Source organism: Chamaea fasciata, unplaced genomic scaffold, assembly GCF_029207755.1.
Source record: "Chamaea fasciata isolate MVZ Bird 193981 ecotype frontalis unplaced genomic scaffold, bChaFas1.0.hap1 SCAF_5, whole genome shotgun sequence".
In the NCBI taxonomy this organism is placed as follows: domain Eukaryota; kingdom Metazoa; phylum Chordata; class Aves; order Passeriformes; family Sylviidae; genus Chamaea; species Chamaea fasciata.
This window is the reverse complement of record NW_027094090.1, coordinates 45,562,083-45,586,648: the sequence shown is the minus strand read 5'-3', so window position 1 is coordinate 45,586,648 and position 24,566 is coordinate 45,562,083. Positions and strand designations below refer to the sequence as shown.

The 24,566-nt window shown below is 33.7% G+C and overlaps 1 protein-coding gene across 1 annotated transcript in view; it reads right to left on the bottom strand.

Moving 5' to 3' along the window:
* Positions 1–24,566, bottom strand: part of CFAP54 (cilia and flagella associated protein 54) — a 106,966-nt gene that overhangs the window by 22,263 nt on the left and 60,137 nt on the right. The window contains exons 41-58 of the mRNA XM_066183417.1: positions 24,283–24,435; positions 23,578–23,775; positions 22,611–22,698; positions 21,967–22,173; positions 20,340–20,406; positions 18,483–18,665; positions 15,941–16,027; positions 14,823–14,945; positions 13,877–13,930; positions 12,338–12,551; positions 11,879–11,973; positions 10,182–10,351; positions 4,955–5,057; positions 3,389–3,527; positions 2,313–2,470; positions 1,937–2,122; positions 600–726; positions 146–298 (exon numbers count right to left, since the gene is read on the bottom strand). Of these exons, the coding sequence (XP_066039514.1) occupies positions 146–298; positions 600–726; positions 1,937–2,122; positions 2,313–2,470; positions 3,389–3,527; positions 4,955–5,057; positions 10,182–10,351; positions 11,879–11,973; positions 12,338–12,551; positions 13,877–13,930; positions 14,823–14,945; positions 15,941–16,027; positions 18,483–18,665; positions 20,340–20,406; positions 21,967–22,173; positions 22,611–22,698; positions 23,578–23,775; positions 24,283–24,435 (2,505 nt within the window). The remainder of the gene's footprint in view (positions 1–145; positions 299–599; positions 727–1,936; positions 2,123–2,312; positions 2,471–3,388; positions 3,528–4,954; positions 5,058–10,181; positions 10,352–11,878; positions 11,974–12,337; positions 12,552–13,876; positions 13,931–14,822; positions 14,946–15,940; positions 16,028–18,482; positions 18,666–20,339; positions 20,407–21,966; positions 22,174–22,610; positions 22,699–23,577; positions 23,776–24,282; positions 24,436–24,566) is intronic.

Below are 24,566 nucleotides of genomic sequence, written 5' to 3'. Positions count from 1 at the left end.
AGATCTGCATCTAGACAGTGAGAAATGTCCAAACTTAGTCTAGTTTTACAGTAAAATATCTCCATTTTAAGAGACAGTATGCATAACATTGCTGAGGATGGCACTCAGGATATGAGTTATCACAAACAAAAAGGGGTTTATTTACCTATCTGAAAAAGAAGTTCAGCTTCCATATCTAATTTTTTTGTTGCAGATGCTCTGCAAAGATTCAATGCTGATTCTAAATGCCTGAGAGCACGTAGCCATTGCAAATAATCTCCTGCAGCTGTAGAAGCTACTTTTTCAGCTAATATGTGTCCTAAAGAAAAAAAAAAAATTCTTGGCAAATTATTTCGTAGACAACCAATTTATGCAAAAATAAGATAATTCCTCAGAAGAAATGCTGCTACATATTTACTGTTACAATCCAATTCCCAAAAATTCAAGTGATTGATGGATATAAATACGAAACTGTAATATTGTTTCACTATTGTATGATGCCATTGAGGTTTACCTAGGCCACTCAAAAGAAGCCCAAGCTACACCAATCAACCCATTCATAAAATATGAATGAAAATTAACTGAAACTTAAAAATAATAATGAGTTGTGGTTTTCTTACCAATTTTCATTTTGACTTGGGCTAGCAAGTTAATATGTGGCAGGTAGACATTCTTAGTGGGTAAGACCAGGCAAGTCAATGTACTGTCTTCTATTTGCCATTCAATGGGTTCACCACAATCAAAAATCTATGAAAAGAGTATGCTCAGTAAAATCAAGTTGCAGACAGCAAATTAAATAGCAGTTTGAAAAAGTAAGTTAGGTATTGCGAAACTGAAGTGTTTGAAAAGAGCACTAGAAAAGGATTCAATATTCCTGAACTGCTTTACTTTAGTGTGTACTTGTTTTACAGAAGACTCTTGTGATGCAAACAATTTTAATGAACTCTTGATTGAATTTAATAACATTAGGCTTTGGTTTTTAAAAGAAAACCCCCTAAAAACAGTATTTAAGAAATAGGCCTCACAAGTAGCCAAATCTCTGGAAAGAAACTGTCATTTTTACAAAGAAATCTGACATCCAGCAAAGGCCAGAAAAGAAAAAGAAATTAGCATGTAGGGGCCATCAAACCTTTCATTCATGGAGATAAGACAATGGGGAGACACTGTAAAGTGTCAAGTCACTTGAAGGCTAGCAAGCCTCACAGCTGGAAATTTGAGTCTGAAGTGATTCATATGATTCTTTATTACTTAGGGAAATAAATATTTCAATGGATTAAACTTGTTTTAGAAAATATGAGGAAAGAGTTTGATCTAAAAACTTTTTCTATAACCTATACCAAATTCAGATAAAAATGTTAATTTTTGGATCCCAAATAGGTAAATGATTTAGTACTCTCACAAAGTTCATGTCTTTAGATTTATTTTTTTAATTGCATATTTAAATGTTTACATGGAAATAATTTCTTCATACCAATTGTAACAATTCATCAACCTAAAATATCATGCTACTTTAAATAGATTTTCCTGATTCAAATTATTCTAAGACAAAAAGCTAAGCTCTTGGATGCTTGGGAGTTAGGAACCTAATGAGATCTACGTTCTCCCTGAGATGTTGAGTATGAACACATCCCTCACTGGAAATGGGAAAAGTGAGGATTCTGCATCTCTTTAAAAACTGAACTACCAATTTCTTTTTTCACATCTGGATGTGTATTTTGCAACTATTCAATATTTTTAAATTCTGTGAAAATACAAGACTACACATGTGAGCATGCATGGATGATGATGAGTATGGATAAAAAGTTTGGTAAGATTAACTACTTCTTTAAACTATTCTAATGTAGTTAAACCTGATCAGTTACTAGGAATAGCCCTCTTTAATAACTGATTAAATAGCTTCCAGGATAAATAATTAAGGCTGTTGGAAGAATTTGGAAATGCACCGACATGTACTCACTGATTTAATGGTAAGCTCATGTGCCGAAACAAGCAAGTTTAATGGTTCCACTGCAGAAGAGTGATGTTCTGAATCCTCTACTATTTGCAGTGGCAGTATGTCTGCCAGCAGAAGCATACTTTTCACAAGAGTCAAAGAAGCTGGCAGGGAAATAAATATATCCTCTTGGAGTAAACTGATGATATTCTGTTTGGACATAGACAACATAAACTAGAGTAGTTACTGTCTATTTATGAGGACAAAGCACACAAAGTGAAAAAAAAATCTATTTTAGAGGCACTATTTCAAGCTTATTTAATGCTGCCATCAGCTATTCTGACTACACAAAAAAAAATGCATCAAAGAAAAGCAAACAGTATTTCCTTTGTGTTCAAACCTGCAAAAGAAGTTTAATGTCTGCCACAGGACGTTTTTCTTGCAAGTCAAGAATAGCAGCTTGCATCATCATTTCAGCCTGAGTATCAATATCACCAAAGGCTTCTGCCTCCAGTATTACTTCTTTTATCACACTTCTGCGCTCAGCCACATCATTTCCTAAAAGAAGAGAATATATGAATAGTAAAAATACAATAGAAAATACTTTATTGTGTGTTCTACCATTCTTAAGTATTTCTACACTAAAAAGTTACAGAAAATATATTATAAATTCCACATTGCACATGTACCATTTCATCAATTTCGTGCCAAATTTACTTTTAAAAGAAAGAAAAATCACTTAGTTTCTAGACTGCACTAGACGTAAGTTCATCCAAAAGCATGATTTTTATGCATGCCACCAACATAAATATTAAGGTATTTTAGATCTGTTCTACTTATTCAAAAATCTGATTTTAGTTAAAATTGCAAAATTGTAACAGCCTTCAGAGAAATTATTCAGAACTGACTAATTAAGAGTTAGCAACAGACTTAGACTGATTTTGATATTTAAGTGAGCATAAGAGTTGTTCATAGAACCAAGGAATGAAAAACATTTTTATTTATAACCAAACTACAAAAAATTTATTTTGCAATATCTTTTTTGAATCTTAAAAAAAAACCAAACCTGTAACTTTTTTAGGAGCTATGTAGGGATATTTCATTTATTGGAGATACAGAAAGTGAAAATAATTTTGAGACTTTTAAAATCAGAAGTACTCAGCAACGTTGCTTTTTAAAGCAACCATACTTTCTTAATTACACTAGAACATTTGAAAATTTAGACACAATTATTGAAAGACAATGAGCATTAAATGAAAAGTAATATAATACTTTCTGTTTTCATGTTCTAGGAGAGAATGTGCTCACAAATATATTTTCCTTATTGGATTGGATGAATTTAGTACAAATAATTGTTCAGTGATAATATAGCCCCAGAATTAATGTTAGTATTTTTTAACTATGAATAAGAATTGTGTCTATATAAGCGCAGTTGCCCAATATACTCCCAAAATCTAAAGTAAGAAAGTGCAGTACCTTTCACATCAGCAACACCATGTATCTGTATCATGAGTGCAGTCACTAACGTTGCTCGACACCTCAGCCACAAACGTTCATTCACGTGCCCTTGTGCTGTTACATGGGGAGGGAGTTCAACACCTTCAGTGGTGGAGTCCTAATAAGTCCCAAAAGCAAGAGGAATGTTACTTTCTGGGTAACATACTTTACTACAAACAAGGCAGCAGGGCAGCATCAGTCTAAAATAAATTAAATTAATACAAATATATTACAAATAATATATGCATTCTAAACAGAAGTTTATTTGAAGGGTAGATACATATTTTTAATAACAGGAGGCCATTTATTATTTATATTTTAACATATATTAAAATAATTTTAAGCATTGAATATTAAACCACTTTTTATGTGAGACTCCATAAATATATCTATCTATATACCATATTGATTATGAAGAATAATTCTATGAGTTTGGATTTTATTCCGCTCAGACAGAAACATTACACAAAATTCTAAGGCACATAAAAGTCTAATTGTAGAGCAGGATCAGTATCAATTTCTGGTACCTCAATAATGACTAGAAAAAAATTTTTAGTTTTTGATTTCTAGTTTTTTGTGTTTCTGGTATTTAGAAACGAATATTAGTGTAATGTATTACTACAAGTGTTTGTGAGAATTCTCAGCTCAACTCCTTGTGCTATCTTCATATATTCTAAAAAGTCTTCCTATTACTAAAATTCTACAGTCCATGTTCTATTTGTTTCAGCAAGCAGACACTGGACAATGCACCACCTGCATTTTACTTATACAAAAAATAATCATGACTGACTTGCATTGATGCAAATGAGGAAAAAATATCTATAGCCTAGTTACTGGCTACTGGACCATCCTAAGAAAAGAGAGGAGCAAGTGCAGAGAGACAGAAGCCCCTGATATGCAACACAGACAGAAAATAATTACATTGCATGCAAGTCCAGTCTCAATAGATATTACAAAATCTCACTGCTCACTTGCTCTGTCCATATGAGTCAGTTTGACTCACTGTGCACTCAAGAGTGATTGTGTGGTGTGTGACCAACAGACTTTCCAAAGCAGAGTTTAGAATCCCTATGTGTTGGATAACAGAAGTCAGCTGAAATCTTGCTCCATATGGAACACAGCAATGATGTGAAATGATCTATCTGCCTCTTTGAAAGAAAATTCAGTTTTCAATCAGAAAATCTAAAGTACCTTAACTGAATAATACAAGATTTTCAACTTTTTCACTTATTTTTTTCACTTCCTTTTTGTTTGGGGAGTTTTAAACAAAAGAAGATTTTCAGTGCTGCCATTTGAGAGTAATAGAAATAAAAACTGTAATTCCTAACCTCATACAAATTATAATGATGATTACAGACAAATTGAGCACACCTTAAGCAAGCAGGTATCCGAAGAACGTCAAAGATCATTTTTTCCCCAGGTTAATGGCAACCACATAACACAAATGACTGCTATGTTCTAACATTATGAAAATCACTCAACACTTAATACAAGAAAGATTCGTGTCCCAAGAGGGGTAAGTTTAAAACAAATATCCGCACATACCAAACACTCCCTTTCATCCTTTTCTTCCTGAAAATGTCCCACGTCCGTGCTAAAAACTTTTGCATCTTGGAGAAGTCGAATTGCAGAGAAAGCCAAAGCAACACTGTGGTATAGAGCAGTATTATTTAAAAATACTAATTATATTTGCCACTTTATGATTTTATTAAAATAGATACTTCATTTTTGACTATGTCAGAGATGTAAATCACCAGTTACCAATTTTTACTTCAGTAAAACAAGGTTGCACTCAGACTATTTTCTGAATTTGTATGCACTGCATTGTGAAAGTGACAAAACAGCAGTAAGAGAAAAAGTTTTGCCAATAACAGACGTAACCTGATAATATTTCATTGTTAGGGTGGTCAGGCATTAGATTAGGTTGCCCAGGGAGGTGGTGGGGTCACCATGACTGGAGGAGTTTAAGAGGCATCTGGATCCATGTGATACAATTTAGTGGTTTATGGGTCACGGTGGTGATGCTGGCTTGATGGTTGGACTTCATGAGCTCAAGATCTCTTCCATCCCTGATGTTCAATTATTCTATCAATGGCATATAAGCTAGAATATATCACATTCTATTGGAGCAATCAAAACAGAACTCCATTGTAATTTCCAGTTACACATAGAATCATAGAATCATTTTGACTGGCAAAGACCTCCAAGATTGTCAAGTTCAACTTTTAGATCTAATCAAATCACTAGATCAAGACTAACCATGGCATTTCTGTCTTCAGGGATAAGTTCTTAGAAATTAGAAGATGTAAAAATACTGGAAATTACAAGATCTATTAAGAGAGTTCTATATCATCCACAACTAAGGTTAATACCTTTCTCCTTAAATTTTTTCTGGGCTATGTATTAATCTTTCTGTTAAATCCACACGGTCAAATACTCACAGGATCTTAGTAAACACCATCAAGGTGATGAGGCAAAACCTCATCAGTAGGAAATCACATGACATTACATCTACCATACTCCCCACCCCATATCCTAAATTCGTTTCTGGAGTTGCCTCTGAACAGCACCTTTGAAAGATACAGACACCATTAGAACCAATGCAACATTCAACCCTATGTGTCAAAAATGATGGGCTTAGATCTCAAAATATTGTCAGGCTTCTTAAAATATGAACTACTGGGTTTTTTCTTTCTGTCTTCATAAGCACTTAGATACACTCAAATAATGTTCCATTTTCATTACATGTACAAAAATGTGTATCTACAGCAGCAGACTGTGAATACAATTATTTCATGATATGAAGACATTTGCAAAGCCATCATAGACAGAAGACGTTTCTCATAACAGGAAGTGTTGTCCAGAGAACACACTACTCAAAATATTCTGACAACTACAAAAATCAATGTCTCTTTGTATTGGTTTCTCCCAATTGCATATTTTCCTCTATGTCTGTAAATCTTTACTTTCCTACATCTTCTCTAAAACATTTTTGAGTTTGGTGATGGGGGTTGTTTGGGATTTTTTTACAATTCTACATGTTCTCTGCCCACAGAAACATTTTTCTAATAATTCTAAGCTACCATAGAGAATGCCTAGCTTACCACTTAGAAGATTTTTTCAGCAAGTTAGTTGTTAAAAATGTATAACCAAAGTTCTTATCTATGCGGTTTTTTTACATAGATTCCCTTTACATAGAGACTGGCTGTTATGAAGCATATGAAAAAAAAAAATAGAAAAGAGTTATTAACTCCTGAAAGTCCTTTTACACAGCCAGAACAATGCAAAGAGCTTTTAATGCAAGAGAGATTCGGGGTCTGTGTGAATTTACTGCTTTTGAGATGTTCTAGACTAATGGTTGCAAAGGCTAAGATCTTGCACAAAGAATTCTGAAGAGCTGAACTACGTCTAAATTACCCACATTATTCTGTCAACATGTGTATAACCTCCTGTTAAGATAAGAGAGTAGTTAAAGTCTTCCTGTCATTTCTGATTCTATTCTCCTTGCTGTTTTTGTGATGCAGACCTGGATGGATTACACCAATTCAGCACAGACCCCAAAGTAACAATGAGGACCAAAGCCATTAATATCTTGGCTTTTACCTTTCAGAATTCAATCCTCATTAATCTCCTTCATCATCCCTTTTACCTCAGTTTTATTCAACAAAATGAAAACAGTATAAATCAATGTTGAATTTGATGATAAGTTTCTCTCTAACAACAGAGAAGGTGAAACAGAATTTGCTTATAAAAGCAAACAGAAAATAAGGATAATGCAATGATGTACCTCAACTGCTTTTCTTTTTTTAAGAGTTCTCCCCTGAAATGAGGCATCAAAGTTAAAATTACAGCAAAATCTGACTTTTCTTAAAACATTGCTTGAGATGCTATGGTTTACATCAAATACCTTGGAGAAGGTACAGCACCTAAGAGTATATACAGGCTATTAACAATTATTAACCTAAATTCCTCAGGATCACTGCCTCAAGTTAACTGCTCTAGTCAACATTTAGCAATATTGAAAATGAGAGTATTTTTACCTACTTGGTTACACATAGATTTCTTAAGTAAAATATAGACAACAAGCCCAAAGATTCATATATGCCTTCTTTTAAGTAACAATTTATTCACATAAGCAGAAAAGCACACATTTAGGTAATTAGAAAGCTCACATTCATAGGACAGACACCATTTAAGTACTCTCCTTGAGATCAATGGGATTAGTCCTATGCATAAACTTATTTTGAAGAATATATTTTTTTGGAAGACAGCAGCTTATAATGCAGAAGCTTCCCTTGATGAAATTTTTGTGACCCTCTTCTGCTGTCAACAAGAGTGATGCGTCTATCTTTTTCCCTTGACAAAATACACATCCTTTTATCAGCTGAATCAGAAAGTGACAAGATGATCAAAATAGGAAAGTACAGCTGACTGTAACAATTTCACCACTAGGTCATTTTGCCGAAAGAAAAAAAAAAAAAAAAAAAAAAGATGAATTTCTGTAATATCATGCAAAGTTTGATTTCTAGGCTGGCAGGCAGGAAACATTCAGCTGTCTGAAGAAATGTTTCATTTGTATCTGAGGCAGACATATTGCCAGTTTCCATGGCAGTGCAATAAAACTGCAAAATAGGTTAAAAAAACCCAAACTCTTACTTTGTTTTGATGGTTTTTTTCCCTGCTACTGACCACTATCAATATATGACCCACTAAACAAACACCCATCAAAAATCTGAGAGTCACAAGAAGTGATCTATAAAATGCTTGATATCCATTGAAATCCTCAATATTCTAAAAAAGTTTCTTCAGTCTGAAACAAGTTATAAACCAACAGAGAAACTAGTCTCTAGGATATAAACTGCATGGCAAAATGAAGGGTCCTGCATTGAAATGTCTTGCATATCCTGGAACCAGTTCAGCAGGGTGAGAATGTCTCAGACAGGACTCTACTAATGCAGGTTTTAGTATCAAGTATCAACCCTAGTATCAAGCTAAGATTACACACACAATATTTCATAGGTGTGCATACTGCTCCTTGGTTACTAGTATAGTGACTTTATAAAATTCAGGACGCTTAAAAGTATGACGAGGTCACTGTCAGTGACTGGTGGATTTCTCCTTGACTAGTTCTAGTAAATTAATCTAATTCAAAAGGCACTGAAATAGATTTATATTTCATGATGAGAAACATCTACAAATAACCTACAAATTCTTACTTTGCATCTTCACGAATGACATTATTGCTAAATGATTGCAGTCCTAATATCTGAATTTTTGGGAAACTGCTTTCTTCTAAAATAACATACATAAACCTGGGGGAAAGACCACGCTGCAGGCTGTTACTGTTTTCAGTTCAGTAGTCTATACAGCACCGTGGGGCTCCTGCTCTTGTTAATTATCTTTACTGCTGTATCATAACAATGCAAAAGAAACTGTGCTATTCAAGAGGTATTGATTTGAAGAGTTTTTATTCAGCTAAGAGAGCTGAGAGAAGGAAAGTGGCTTGTTTTGTCATAAAATAAACCATTTTTTTAAACTGGGTAAAAAATCCCACCGAGACTGATTTATCTATTGGCCTGAAGAGCCACCTACCACTTCATCAGCAATCTTCACCACTATTTCAACAATAAAGAAAGGGTCAATTTTTTTCTTTTTTTTTTTTATGCTTACTGTGATATAAGATTTATTGTAGCAATTCTGGTGTGTTTGGTTAGATTAGACTTAGCAAACATTACAAATACTGATTACATTGTACCAAAACTCAATCTAGTCTGGCAGGTGCTACACCTGAGTAAGCGCCGTCTGTAGTTAGCAATTTGTACGCTCAAATATTTTTCCCTCTAATAAAATGTTAGATAAAAAGAGCTTCACACTAAAAAAATGATGCATTGTTAAACAAAATTCTAACACAAAATAATGTAAAATTACAGGTATGCTAAACAGATGAATCCTCCTAGGTAAAAGACCAAAACAATGCTTGGAATTTAACATCTACAAAGGGTTAAAATATTGCTGTATGTCCAGTATATTCCAAGAACATTAAAATTGTAACTTCATTAAATTCTCCAAAAGAAATCAGAATCGCAAAAACAAGAAATCACAGAATTTGGGAATGTTAATTTGGAGAAAATATCAGGCAGATAGAGATCATCCAACCATAGAGATAATACAACAGTATTTTAGACACTCTCACTAACAATATAATTAATGCTGCTAAAATCTGTTCTAATATGTTAATGTTTACTTTAATGGTTTTTAATCACCATAATTTAAAAAAAAAAATTTGACAATTTCATTTGAAACCAATAAGTACATCAAGAAGAAATGTTCCTTTAGGACAGAAACATGAGGCATTCTAGAACAAAGTAGAATTCAGTAGTTCAGAGATAACATTAGAGCACTGTTGTACACTTTAAAATTATAAGAACACACATGATCTAACATACCCAGACTTTAACCAAACCCATGAAGATTGCAACTTCTCTTTGTTTTTATACAACACTTTATCACAAAAACACCTCATGGAGAAATTGTAACTGATTCTCTGGGCCAACTGAATCTCTGGCCCTATAACTAATCATCTTTTAAGAAGCAAAATAAAGCAATAATAAAAAACCAAATGCTCTTGTATCTTACATTTTTAAATATACTAATAGAGTTGTTACAGATAACTACGAAGATTTACAATACTGATGTAGTAATAAAGAAATTATTAGTTTAATCACTAGTGGTCAAGGCTGTGCAAGATAATGTTGCTACAGGTATTACTTACCTGAGAGCTCCTTGATGCCTTTGCTGAGAAATAGAAGCAAGTTCAAGTTTGGCCTCAATAAGAGCCTCTAAGTCTTCCACAGAATACCACGATATGTCCCCATCACATTTTTCCTGTATGTCCTGTACAAGATAGCTAAGACTTTGTTCAGCTTCTGTCAGTAAAATCCCCTAGAAAAGAACACAGTGTTGTATGATTTCAAAAAGTAAAGAAATAAACATTTTCTTTAGAAATATTTTTCTCTTTATAGCCTGCTATAATTGCATCTTAATATAAACCAACTTAGAGTGCAATATGCCTTTTCTATAAATGGGGGTGGGGTGGGTAATTCTGCTTTTCTCATGTTTTTAGAATCATTGTGTTCAAATCAGCAACATCTTAACTGTGCCTGTACTATTGCCATGTATGCTTAACTACATATTTTAAGGCTTAGCAATGTTACTCACTAATTTCCCATTCTTTATTTAATAGCTATACTTGATAATTTCATACTATACTTCTCAATATGCTTAGCAATTTTAACTAATGAACACTGTATTAAAAACAACATTAAATATGTCAAAAGTATTACATTCCTTATTTTGACATCCTTGTGTGCAGTATGTATCATGAAAGTTCAGCTATAATTTACAGTCTTTCTGATCAACAAATCTGTAGGAAGCTCTGAAAAACACATCTAAAATAAGTTAATTTTAAATTACATTTCACTTGTGGAGCTTTCAGCAGAATTAAAAATTCATTTAAAGGTTTGTATCATCCAATACATTACTTTGATGAAAATTGAGAGCTCTACTTAAAAAAATCACAAAAAAACCCAAACTGTAAAAACCCCTCCAAAAGAATAGAATAGTTAAAGAAAAATCAAGAGTAAGAAATAAATTATTCCTCTTAAATGAGCCCTATTCGATTCAAATGAACATTTCTATTTTAGTTATTTACAAGTTTCTATTTTCAAGTTATACTAAAACTTTCAAGTTTCTAGTGTATGACCTATACCAATTTCTATACAAAATCATCCTCCCTTCTCCAGATGTACTTTTTGCATTACTTTATTTGTAAAAATGGCCAAAAGAAGATACTTTCAAAGTAGAAGACCCCTCTGAATGAAGAATGTGTCAGCCCTTAATTTTGGTCTTTTTGTGACGTGAAACTGTCATGCATCACGTTTACAATTAAACAAAACAAAATCCAACTATACAAAAATCCCCTTCAAACAAAGAAGCTAATAAGCTGTGGTATGTTTTCTTCAAAATAAAGTACCAGAAAGGGCAACATGAAAAATTTTAAATATTTTACATGTGAGAATGTAGAGAATGGTTTTTTATTTGTATAGCATATTGTCCCATCAAAGAGTCTCTGATATGTTCTGCGGATGGCACCCTCTGAAAGGAGATGATTTTATCTTGAAATCATATTCAGTCTTTCCCCTTTATGCTGAAATAGCCCTACTGAGATCTGATTGTGGAAACATTTCCCCTCATTTGAAAAATGATGCACCAAAATGAAAAATGATTGCACCAAATAGTCAACACTTCATGCACAGCTAGTAAGACTACAGTCAAGTTAGAAACTGAAATTTTTAGTCTCCTTTTTCATACCATCTTCTCATCATAATTTCTGTTATATTGGAGGCATTAGCAATATGTTTGGATCAATCTGGTTTTTTTTAATCCTTTTCTCCTAAAAATCAAAATTACCTTCAGCATGGCCATATTTAATTCATCTTTACAGTCAACAAGATGCACCATTCTGTCTCTTTGTTCCTGTTGTCTTGAATTCTGATCAGCATCAACTGTCAAATACATTGCGGATAAAATTTCAGAAAACAGATGCAGAACCAAAGCATTCTCAGTAATTGGAAGAACATGGCCCTTTTCTCTCTACTTACAACTGCGATTTTTGACATGCAAATAAGTAATAATAGAACAAATTAACAATAATAGTAATAGTAGTAGAAGAATAGTAGAAGAATAATAGAGTAATAATCAAAGAACATTAACAAATCTTAATGCTTATTTCAATAATGACTGATTTTTTCAGCAACATTTAAAATGAATATTGTTCATAATATGACATAATAATTCATTTGCAGTTTAAAGTGAAAAAAACACACTTGAAACAATATAAATAAACTTTTCCACCATCCTTATAATTACCTTTTACATTTGATGCTGTAGTTTTGTTTGGCTCTGGCAAGCTGTTGTCAACAGAATATACATTTTTTTCAACTTTTTCAGGTATATTATTTATTGAGGCAGAAAGACAAATGATGAGATGCATTTTGGCTAAGGTTAATTTATTCATCATTTGTTGGTTGCACAGTGGCACCACTGTTAAAGACAGACTCCAATTAAATGTATCTTCCAGTACCTATGAGAAAGTTAACAATTGGGATTATTTGAAATGACACATTTTACATTTTTCTTGTGCAAGACATATTCTGCTTCTATTAATAATTATACAAATCAACAATTAATGTGAATAGTATTAGCAATATTCTCATTTATTATGAATGAGTTGTTCTTTTTGTTTTTCCAAACTTCACCCCTTAGTAGCACTTGCTACAGACTCAATAGATTGGTTTTACAGCAGAAGGTGCACCTGTGAAGTTATAGCTATTATCACTGCAAGATCTAGTTTTCTGCATTGTAGGTGAATCTGTAGTTCAAAAACCTCAACTCAGAGAAAAGTCTGTTGTTAAGAAAGGGAAAAAATTCTTTTATGACATCCTTCTAGCCTATGTCATAGACTCATTTTGTTATTCATGATGGCATCCTTGTTTTATCATTAGTTTAATAGTATTACTTTAGATTAATAGATTCAGAAGTTGAAATCCTACACAGATTTGCAAGATAATGAGACCAGTAACAGCGCTACATACACTGTGAAGTGTTAAAATCAAAAGCTCAAGACAATGCACAACTTCAAAACACATCAGAAACTAGTGAGATCAAAAGTTGTCAAAATACACTTCTCATTTCCATCCTGTAATATCAACTGTTGCAGGAGAAACTTGTAAACAAGAGAGAAAAGTGGAGGGAAAAAAAGCTAGGGGTTTTAATTTACCAATTTGTTTTAATGGTACAACTTTTTCACATTCTGCTAACATTTACCCCTACCAGCTCAACGGATCTGTGAGAAGGTTAATAAAAGGAAATTATTAAAACTGAAAACCACAAAAGAAGCTATTGATGAATAGGTGATTTTAAATAAAATGAGAAAATGACTGTTTAGACACCGGTTTATAGATTCACCATTTTCATTTTTTTCTCCCATAAATGGGCTTCAGCCCCATCTGAATTAGGACAAATCTATGAAGATAACTCTGATTGATAGAAATTATAACATTAAAAGCCTGCTTCTCTCAATATTTTAGCAGAATAAACTCCTGACCTTCCAAGTCACAACAAAGCCTGAATAATTTCATTAGTGTGTTTTGCACAGAGATTTGTACAAATTAGATCTCCCATCTGAAAAATGGTGAAAATGGTAGTTGCCCTTCCCTTGAGAAGTCAGCCATAAAATTTAAAATTTAGGAAATAGTAACCCATTGAGAAGAATATGTTGGGTTTTTTTTTTTAACTGTATTTTTTTAATAACAACAGTTTTGCTGAACTGGATAATTCCTACTTTAAGTCACAGAAATAAATATTTATGTATAGCATAAAACATTTACCTCTTTCAGGGTTTTTTACCTGCAAATTTGTAGCAGTCATGAGAGATTCTGAGGAATTAAATTTCTGTAAGGCCTGTAAAATGGACAAAACCAAAAGAAAGTAATGTATTAGAAAATAAGTGTAAAACCAATGAGCTAACAGAGGAGGGAGGGGGGAAATTTCTCTTCAAATCAGCTCATTAAACTCAATTTGCTCTGCTTCACTGTCTGCAACACAGGGTAAAGGAAGCAAACATGAAATTTGTCCAATGCTTGACAATGCTTTTGGTGACAAAATTATTCCTTCATGCTGAATTGCACCTGATGCTCTGTCCAGAAGTCTTTTTGGGTAGTCACCTACCCAACAGCACTCACATAAGGGAGACCTTGATTGCATTCATCCAAGATTAAATCACTAGGTTATTTTGGTATGTGCTTGGGAAACAAGGAAAGGATGGTTATGGGAGAGACTTACCTGATAACCTGATCCGCCTGCACAGGTATGCTCACAGGTAAGACACAAGTCCAGGTCAATTGTAAACAGCTTCCAACCCTTGCAGCACATTAGTGACCAGATAGAGGGAAAATCAAACTGACCTGGGGTAATGTGAGCGTCAAGACTCTGTGGGCAGCAATAGCTCTTATGGCCCAGCATCTCCTGAGGCTGCCCCACCCTCCGCGGGGTCCAAGACCCCATGTCAGCTTTATCCTTACTTTTCATGCCTGCGTATGAAATCACACATTCTTTTTTCTACAGCACTATCTGCAGTACTCAGTGTATAAAACACACATTTCAAAATTGATTTCTGTTCCTGCTGTTTAGTGAGAGATTTTAATGTCATTCAAAGCCTTCTATTTGATTCATCTATTGAAAGAAATCTAGGAATTTCTTAGGAATGTGTAACAACTTGCAGATATGGAGTATGTGCAGTTTCATGAAGAAAATGGATTGTTTCAGTTTGATGTCATACTTTTCTGGTGTTTACCTGCATTTGTTCAGTATATCTGTATCCTGCTGGTATTTTCCATGGAATTCTCTCTCCCAAAATAAGCGAAGACAGTTCATTAAAGGCCTCCGTAAAAAATCCTATATCTGTAAGTACTTTAATCTATGAAAAAATAACAAAGCCTTTGACATGAATGTTATTCATTATTCTTTCTGCTCAAAACAAAATGTATTTAAAGGTAATTTTCAAATAGATTTGGCTACCAGAATAGTACATTGATGGAGAATGATCTTCAATGGAAAGAAATCTTTTACATATTACAGTGAATAATTTCAAAGATGAGTCTTTGTCTTTTGAAAACAAATTCTTTAAAAACTTGCTCCTGACAAAGGGAAAGACCTTGCTTCATCTGGTGAGAGTTTTGACTGCCTGTCCAAGATGACCCCCTTATCAAAATCTGTTTCATAGACTTTATTCACCTTAATCTCATAGTACTCAGCTACCCTACCTAACCCATATCAACATTTCCTGAAAATATCTAAAGCCAATATCACTTTGACTCTTAATACTCTTAATAACTCTTGATAGTTAGATGCCTTAAAAAAAAAAACAAACCCAAAACTCACAAATTATTTAAACAATAACAAAAGGTGAACATTAATGAAAAGACAAAAATCTGTTCCTAGATTTCATGGAACCTTGTTCTACCATGATAGTAAGAACAAATCCAGAGTGAACATTTGGGGGAAAAAATAGTCATTCATAATTTTGCACCTAAGAAAACATTTAAAAGAAAAGTGGAACAAGATAAAAAAATACCAAGTGATAAATCTAGACCAAAGAAGGAAAATCTCTTCATTAAATGGAGAATAGAAAGAATTTATGGAAGCACTCAACAGCTGATGAAGGAAATTAACAGTAAAACTGTGTAAATAACTCTGCATGCTACTAAAATTGAGAATATAAATAAAAAATTGCATTTAGAAAGTACCCTCACCATCTGCTGTGCTAAGAAACATGTAGCAACAGCTGAACTTTAAAGCATTACTTTTCATAATAGAAATATATGAGTATTAAATTGACTACATTTAACAAAAAATTGAAAAGGTTAATTGAAGTACAATGGGTTTTGAGAAAGAGAAAGTTTATTTGATTACCTTGAGAATTCTTCCTTCGACACATTTAGCCGGGTCCTTACAAATCTCAGATACAATATATTGGTATAACGTGAACAGAGGTAAAATCTGTAGCGAAATAGTAGGTCATGCAGGTATAAACATCATACGATTATGGAAATACACATTGCAATTACATATCAATATATATAGATAATATAAGAATATGACTTTGACCATCACACACCATCACTACTTCTCTTATACTTTCTGAGTGATTAATGTGTTCAAAATTCTTCAGCTCACTAAAGTTAACCACTATACTACCTACATGTGATTCACAACGTAGGAAGTGAAGTTTGTCCAAGTTATTCTCTGCGTTCAAAGTGGGATCTTTTACTACATCATTACTGAGTAAACCTACCAGAAATAGGTTGATACAAGAGATTTGTAAAACTGTCTGCATTTTGATGCCATATTTTTTTCAATATAAGTAACAGAAGAATAGAATTCTGTAAGCTTTTTAAAATAAACACAACGAAGTCCTGCAATGGTCTAAGTGAAATGATCCCAGTTGTAAAATAAAGTGGATAATGATGAGACTTATTGACAAATTTATTTACGTTAATTTTAAATTGATTTTCTTTTTGGTAGGGACAACTAACAGGAAAAAAAAATTAAAACTGAGTTTTATTGAAGTATAGAGACACTGTATATCCTTCCAGTATCTGAAGGGGGCCTGCAGTGAAGCTGGAGAGGGACTTTGCATCAGGAACTCTAGTGATAGGACAAGGAGTAATGGGTAAAAAGTGAAAGAGGGAAAATTTAGGTTAGATATTAGGAGGAAGTTCTTTACTTTGAGACACTGGTGCAGGCTACCCAGTGAACTTGTGGATGCCCCAACCATGCAAGTGTTCAAGGCCAGGTTGGATGGGTGTTGAGCAACCTGGTCTAGTGAGAGGCATCCCTGCCTTTGGCATGGGAGGTTGGGACTACATGATCTTTAAATGTCCCTTCCAACACTAAACATTATATGATTCTATGATCTGAAATTACACAATATTTCAGAAAAAGCAGATTCTTTCCTAACAGATTTATGTGTTTATTGAAAATGAAAGAACTTCCAAAATTTAATTACTGATCAGCTTTTACATTTTTCTTCACTTTAAAATGTCCCCAAGCTTAGAAAATGCTAACAGCATTGTTAGATTTTTGTCAAATTCACTTTAAGTTTTCCTAATGTAGCTTAATACTTCTGAATTTGGATTACAAATGCTTGAGGCAAATGTTTTAATTGTATCCATATAGTTTCCTACTGATATTTGTAGTTCAACAAAATTAGTCTTTGAAGTTTTATTTTTAATAAAACTTGAATCTTGATGTACTTTAAGTATCAGATCAACTTAGCACCCACCATCCAAAACATTCCCACACAATAAACATTCAGGGGAAATGAAGTTCTCATTCAGCTAAAACTGCAATTGCTTTGACCATGATCCTTGACCTGGATCTATATTCCACTGGCAAAAGTGCAGAAAGAATCAAAAATGTGCATGGCCATGTGAAGCAAGCAGTCAAATTAAGTGCCTCTGCCTCCAGGTAATTGTCTGTTCCTTGATTTTACTGGATCTCCCATAGCAAGGACAGTTACACAAAGCTAAATAACAAAGTGAACTCCAGTAACACAGGATGGGAAGAAGGAACAATGGGAGTTAGCCTGACATTCCAAAAGAAATCAATCCAACAAATGGCTTGCTGACAAAAAAGGTGTAACATAATTCTGCCTCCTCCTGTCTAACTCCTCTTCCAGCTCTACCTCCTAACCTTTGTTACTCCCTGTTGCCAGCCCTGTGAATTTTTCCCCTCCCTGGCACTAGCTCTGCCACTTGCAGGACCTTGCCATAGGTGAATTCAACTCATCAAAGCAGGAAAAATCTATCTGTTTTTTCAGGTGGAGAGTTTTCTGTCATGCTTGATTTACAGAGCTATAAAATAATCACCTGACAGGAAGTTCTGTTAGTGCATACAGGACCAAACTAGAAAAGAGACTATTGCACCTTCTTTGGTACTAGTAATCAATTCAATATATTTAATGTACAGCACTGCATCTTTGAGGGAAAATGGATTAAAGTGGAAATGGTCAGACATTAAATGGAGGAAATAGGAATACAGCCAGCATAGGAGGGAAATTATAAAAACACTTCATACAGAGGAATAAGTGAAATGAAAAGGAGAAAGGCAGAAGGGACTTTTATCTACTGGAAGTTAAAGTACTGAAAGCATTCTGGGCATACTGCATTTAAATTTTTTTTTGTACAGTGTATTTTAAGTACTATATAACAGAAAATTTCCTCTAAAATGCCTAAGCTAAATTTACCAGGTGTTGTCATCTTCCAGAATAAAAAATTTCCCTATGTTTTCTAAACTTTCTATGCAGCAAGCTATACTTTGTTTGAAGTGCCACAGAACCTAGCCATAGAGGTATTTTGCTAGAGGTTCTGAAGTATCTCATAGGTACAGGCACACAAAAAAGTAAGATTAGGTGTCTTAAAAATCATTTCCAGAGCATAAAAATAATACTTACTATTAAATTTTGTTTCGCACAATGTAGTTCAAACATAATGAAATTCAAACTTGCAACTACAGTAGAGATATCAGCTCTGTAGCGATCAGAGAACAGGTCAATACCAGGAATAAGAATATTGGTTTCATATTGTACAAAGTCATAGTCAGATGTTGGATGTGGAAGAGAAGCTCTAAACAGGGTCTGAAAGTAATAACAATGAATTACTTGTGAGAAGGTGTACAGGTATTAGTGAAACACTATAAACTCCAACTCAAAAATGACTTCATAAACACAACTCTATCAATGCCTTAATTATTCACTGTATCCAGACACAATACTGAAAAATATTTTTAGAGAAAATGTTTTATGTGTGAAGTTGATGGAGAAATAAAAAAGTGGTAAATAGTCTAAGGACAGTATATGTCCCATTGTTTCTGGGAGAGTTGCTGACTTTAAAGCCAGTTAAAAGCTTGTTTCACTCTAGTTCCACCTTTAACTAAGGTCAGCTAGCACAGCTTAAGTCATTTAACTAAACACTAATATGAAATTCATGGAAATAATTTAAATGTTCTCTCTTAAAAAGGGAAGAATGTTAACATTGCATCTGATGTTGGATATTCCTTCCCAATTGTGTTTATCTTGGTGTAATTAGCAATGATATGCTAGAGAAATTTGCATTTACACTCAGATCTGAGATATTAACAAGCCTAAAGCCTACACCAGAGGTCGAATTTAAACAAGGTTATAAAAGCTTTCCAATTCAAGGAACAAATTATGGCTTGAGCTTCTTGCAGTACAGTGACAGTAATTGATTATATTTTTCAAGACAATCACCCTGCAAGCTGCTTCTATCCCAATTAATATCAGACCCACTTCAGTCAAGTCACAATTATTTCTACTGTTACACAACTGGAACAAATGCTTGCTACTATTTCTGTCGAAAGGAGGAATCACATTGTTCAGCTTTGTAATTGTTCAGCAATTAAAGTGCTAGAAGCAAGTCAAAATTCTCCTTTACCTTTGTTTCTTCAACTTGCTGTCCCTTTGGTGAACTTAACAAGTTTTCCAGTGTGGCCTAGGACATGTCTCAGAGTCAAAATCATGACACAAGATATCAGACAGTGTCATTGCTTGGTTTTGGAAGAAGCCAGATAACTTCCTGAAGCTGCACTGTGATGATTAATCATTGATCCCAGTAGAGTATAACTGGCAGAATACTTGCATTTTTTTTTCCCTGCACTACTTTTGCTACTGGCATCTTAGCTTCCATTTAAAAGTAAGCTGATTTGTTTTTCTCTATAGGTCTTTCTTCAGAAAGTTTGCAAGCCTGATTTTAATGATCTTATTTTCTTTGTGAGTGAAACTGGATCATTTTTAATATCCTCTGGTTTTAGAGCAAACTTCTTATAGAGCTGAGATTTTAGTATTACAAACTAATATTTTTCAGTGCTAAAAAAAGATTCAAAAATTTATTTTTTTCTAAAGGATCTGTGCTCTTGGTTGAAGGCAACCGATGAAAACTCTACAGATCTAAAAGAGAGCACTCAGCTGTTGTGGATGCCATTCAGCTCTTCCTGAGAAGAACACTTCAAAAGAAAAATATATTTGACTATCAAATGCCATCTCCACTTTTCAGTATTTTTTCTCTGAGATACTCTAGCCTCCTATTGAAGTGATAATTTTTTGGCTATAATACAGAAATAATGTTAAAAAACAAAGAATAAAAACAATGTCTCTAATATGCATAAATTGTCAACTACCTCTGATCTCCATTTTTCCTTTATAATCAAAACAAAAAGAGAATTATTTTAACTGAGGGTCATTTTAGAAGCAATTTGTCAACTTCATGAATTTGAACTGAAGTTGCATTCTTACCTTAAAAAGTATCGCAGAAAAATAGCAGTATTTTGTTCTTAATTTCATCTGTGATGTTGTTATATACCTAAAGGACAACAAATAATAAGAAATATGAATGAACCCATCAAAATAAATTATTGAAATCCCTGTTTTTTTAATCTAATGTGATAATAATACTAACAAAATCTAGATGTTTTTCCTACTGGAAAAAAAACTACCTGTTTTTAAATAGGTGCTCAGCCACACCATGCAAAGAAGCATTTGACTGACCAAAGACATACCTAGACAAAGGGAGTTGTCTAGATTATCTTCAAATGTAGAGACACAGACAACCAAAATGCAAATTCAATCTCATACAAAACTAAAAAAAATAAAGCAGATTAAGCAACTCACACTTTAAGTGTATTTCTTTCCAAAAAGGAAGCCTAAGATAACTAGCACATGGACTTTGACACCGCAGGTGTCTAGCTAAATTTAATGATTCCCACACAGTACCTCATCAAAGCCTTAAACCATCCTGGCAGCAGGGTAGTCCTATGAGCAACAATCCTAGAAATCTTTACTTCAATATTAGAATCCTTTAATCTGCATTTTACAGCCTGTGACTAAGTTGCCGTAGAAAGAGCAACTCAAGAGAAAGATGTTTAACAGTCCAAGTCAGGTCTAAACACAAAAGGATCACCTGAGGGAGAAGCCAGGAGGACAGCTCCCTCCAAATCCTGCCAGGATTTGGAATGGACATATTAGCAGCAAAGGGATAGTACCCAGTGCAGCAAATAGGTGCCACAAACACCTGTAAAAGCAACTATGGGTTTAGTCTCACCCAGTTGGAACCGAGACTGAACCACAGCTCAGAATGAGAAAAGCTGTCATTTATAATCAAGTGAAACTCACTCCTTTTCCTTTTGGGTGCTAATTCTAAGTGTGTCAATGCCCCTTCATCCTGAAATACCCATGGTAGCACTTGCAAAGCTACCTTGGCTTAGAGATATTTTACAGTGCTATTAATATGACCTGCTTCACAGGTAAGGCAATTTACTTGGATGAAGCTCTGCCCTTTCATGGTTATAGTGTTTCAAAGGTCATTTAATGCTGCCTTGAGTACTTCTATACTTATATTTTGCACAATACATTGAGGAATAGCTCAGAATAACATTTGCAGGGTTTCCATCCAGAAGTACTGGAGAGAAATATTTATTGATGGCAGATTTTTATACAGTAATTCAAATTTCATTTAGTTCTAATTCACCAGAAAACTAGTACTTTAGGCAGTAAATCTGACATCAAGATCCATTAATATTTAATATGTGCAATAACTTGTGAAATGTGATATTTTGATTGAAAATCAATATGACTGTAAAATCCTTGCACTTATGACTTTTTATCATTTTGTTTCCTTTTAATGATCTCTCCATATACCATACAGTTGCATTTATGATAAAAGATGAGCACTCAAGAAAAGGTAAAAAACAATATTCTCCAAAGAAGCAAATTTCTCCCTGAAAGGAAAAATTCCTCTGCTTTTGGTGAGTTCTTTTTATAACAACTCATTATTGGTTTTTAATTGATTTGAAGTTGCCTCATATCTTGGGTGAGCAATTTGTTTAAAATATGACAGAAATACATATATGGGTAAGATACTTACTGAGCTATCTTAGCCACTAGGACTGCTGCATGTAAACATCCCCAAGCTCCAGCCTGAGAAAGAAATTTCTGACACATATCAGTTAATCTTCCAACTGCAAAGCAGTCTTTAACATCTTTTGGAAAACTTAACTCTTGCCAGGTGGTAAGAGCATCAGCAATATTGAGTGTTTCATCAAGGGCTTGACACCAGGATTTAAAAGCAGCTCTGTAACATAAAAAATACCATCATATTGCTGACATTTTCCAAAGTGAAAGATAAGACCTGCTTCATTTTTCCTTTATCGCTTGAGATTTAACTAATTCTAATTGGGTCAAAAACTGAAATACAGTTTTTACAACACAAAAAAAAAGAGATACTATTCCTAGTCAAGAGACTTAATGGGACTCAAATCATCGAGCCATAGGCATTACTTCTTAAAAACACAAAAATGAATCCATTATTTGCTTAATGTCAATTAGGTAGCTAAGAAAAATAAACAATGTCTAGAAAAAAGCCCTCTCAAAATACAGCTAATAGTAAGTTAGATGAAAGAATTTATATGGACTAGTGGACAACACAAGAACTTACAAGACAGTTGAGGGGTACAGGGCTGACAATTAAAAAATGAAACTGCGCTCTTTTTTAATCCAGTAACTATGTACCTCTTATTTCCAGCATAAAAGTGAAGATTTCCAAGTTCATGTAGTGCCTGTACCTTGAGGTCTCTCTGGTTATTCATTTCAAGGATTCCTGTAATTTATTTTTATTCAATTAAGAAATATTTTTTCATATCATTAAACCAGTTACTGAACCTTGAACAAATTTGGCATGAGTAGAAATGAATTCATATGCAATTCAATGCATGAATATTTTTTAAAATTTATTGGTCTTGTATATTTTACATTCAAAGGTACCATTTCTTATTTCAACTAACTTTGAAAGCAAAAATAAAATATATGGACCTGTCTCCCTAATCTTTTGTATTTTTGTTTTTTCAGACCTCTCAAATTTCTTCCTGTTTACAAGACAAACTGGAAAGCAGGTCATTGGCCCTGCTAAACAACCCTGCCCACATACAGCACAGTAGCACTCTCACAAACTCAATTTTGGAACCCATGCTTCAAATAAAACCACTTAGAGCATATGTTGACCTACTACACTTGAACTGTTTAGCCATACAGCAAAAACAGGTAGTAGTGAGGAGCTGTGACTGTCTGAGTAAAGCCATACCAGAATGTCAGATGGAAGCCAAGTAACTAGGTCACATATTCAAATGAACAGAATCTGAAAAGTCTGTTTGCTAGGAAAAAACTGTCATGGAATTAAAATGAAACAGCTAAACATTACATCAAATTCTGAATTGGGGAATAATCAGCATAACACCACTGAAGTAATGCTTTTTCATAAAATGAGATAACTGTAGAAATTATGAACCAGCTAGTGGCTTGTTTAGGATCTAATGCAGATTTTTCCTCAATCTAGAGAAGGAAGGTTGTATATTCCTGGAAACCAGCCTTCAGACAGATACAGCTGTCTGCCAGAGGAAAATAACAAGGAATAAACATATATAAACACAGGCAGAATGTTGTTACTTCTTAGCTGTAAGCAGAAATTTATGAAAAAAAATACCTATTGTTTGTTCATAGGAAGAGATTATTACTGAAAGCTGTGACTTTGGTATTGGTCTACTCTCAACCATACTGGAGAAATTATATTCTTCTTGAGAAAGGTCACACGGTGTTGGTAGAAATATCATTTCATCTGCCACATTAAATTTCAGCTTTCTGCTTGAAGAGATATGACCGCTGATTGCTCTTTCAGGATTTTCTAGATTGGAAAAATGATTATATGATCGGTTTGAAGAAGTATTATACTATTTCTAGCACCCCAGATATTTCCACACCATGTTAGTCAAACAAATATACAATTCCTGTGTACCCTATATCCATGTGGTTTCCTATGCTATAATTTTGTGTGTCTCCAAATTAAACTCATGGGATATAATTCATTGGTCAGTGTAACCAAAGGATATATGCTGTTAGCGAAAATAAACTTGGGAAGATCTGCCAGTCAGTCCTCTGACAGAGGAACAGCTGCAGAGAGACAGGTGACACAGCTGCATGAAAAAAAAATATCATCCAACTATTAGACAAATCATTTGAATTAAGCCTTAGAGCTTCTAGTTACTGAACTTCAAATTAAACTTCATATTCTATATTTTTTCTAGTTGTCAGTAACTAAAACTTGAATTTAGAAAAATCTTTTCCTTTCACTCTGCTATTCTGACTGCATATACACTTTATTAAGGGAGAAATATTTCGATGAATCACTCACCTTGTGTGTGTGCAAGAAATAACGAAAGCAGTTTTCTGCTGTGTCTCAGTGCTCTGCTTTGATATTTAGATTTTTCTAGAGTTTCTCTGAAACATTTCAGTGTATCATTCACATCAAGAGGCACACAAACTAGGGCTTTTGCTTGATTGTGATCTAAAAGGAATTAATAATTATGGTGAAAAATTTTGTAATATATAAATAAACAGTTTTAGTAAATCACCCTGTAAAACATATTTGAACATTTTCACAACTTCAAAACTAAAGCATATTAAAACTATCCCCTT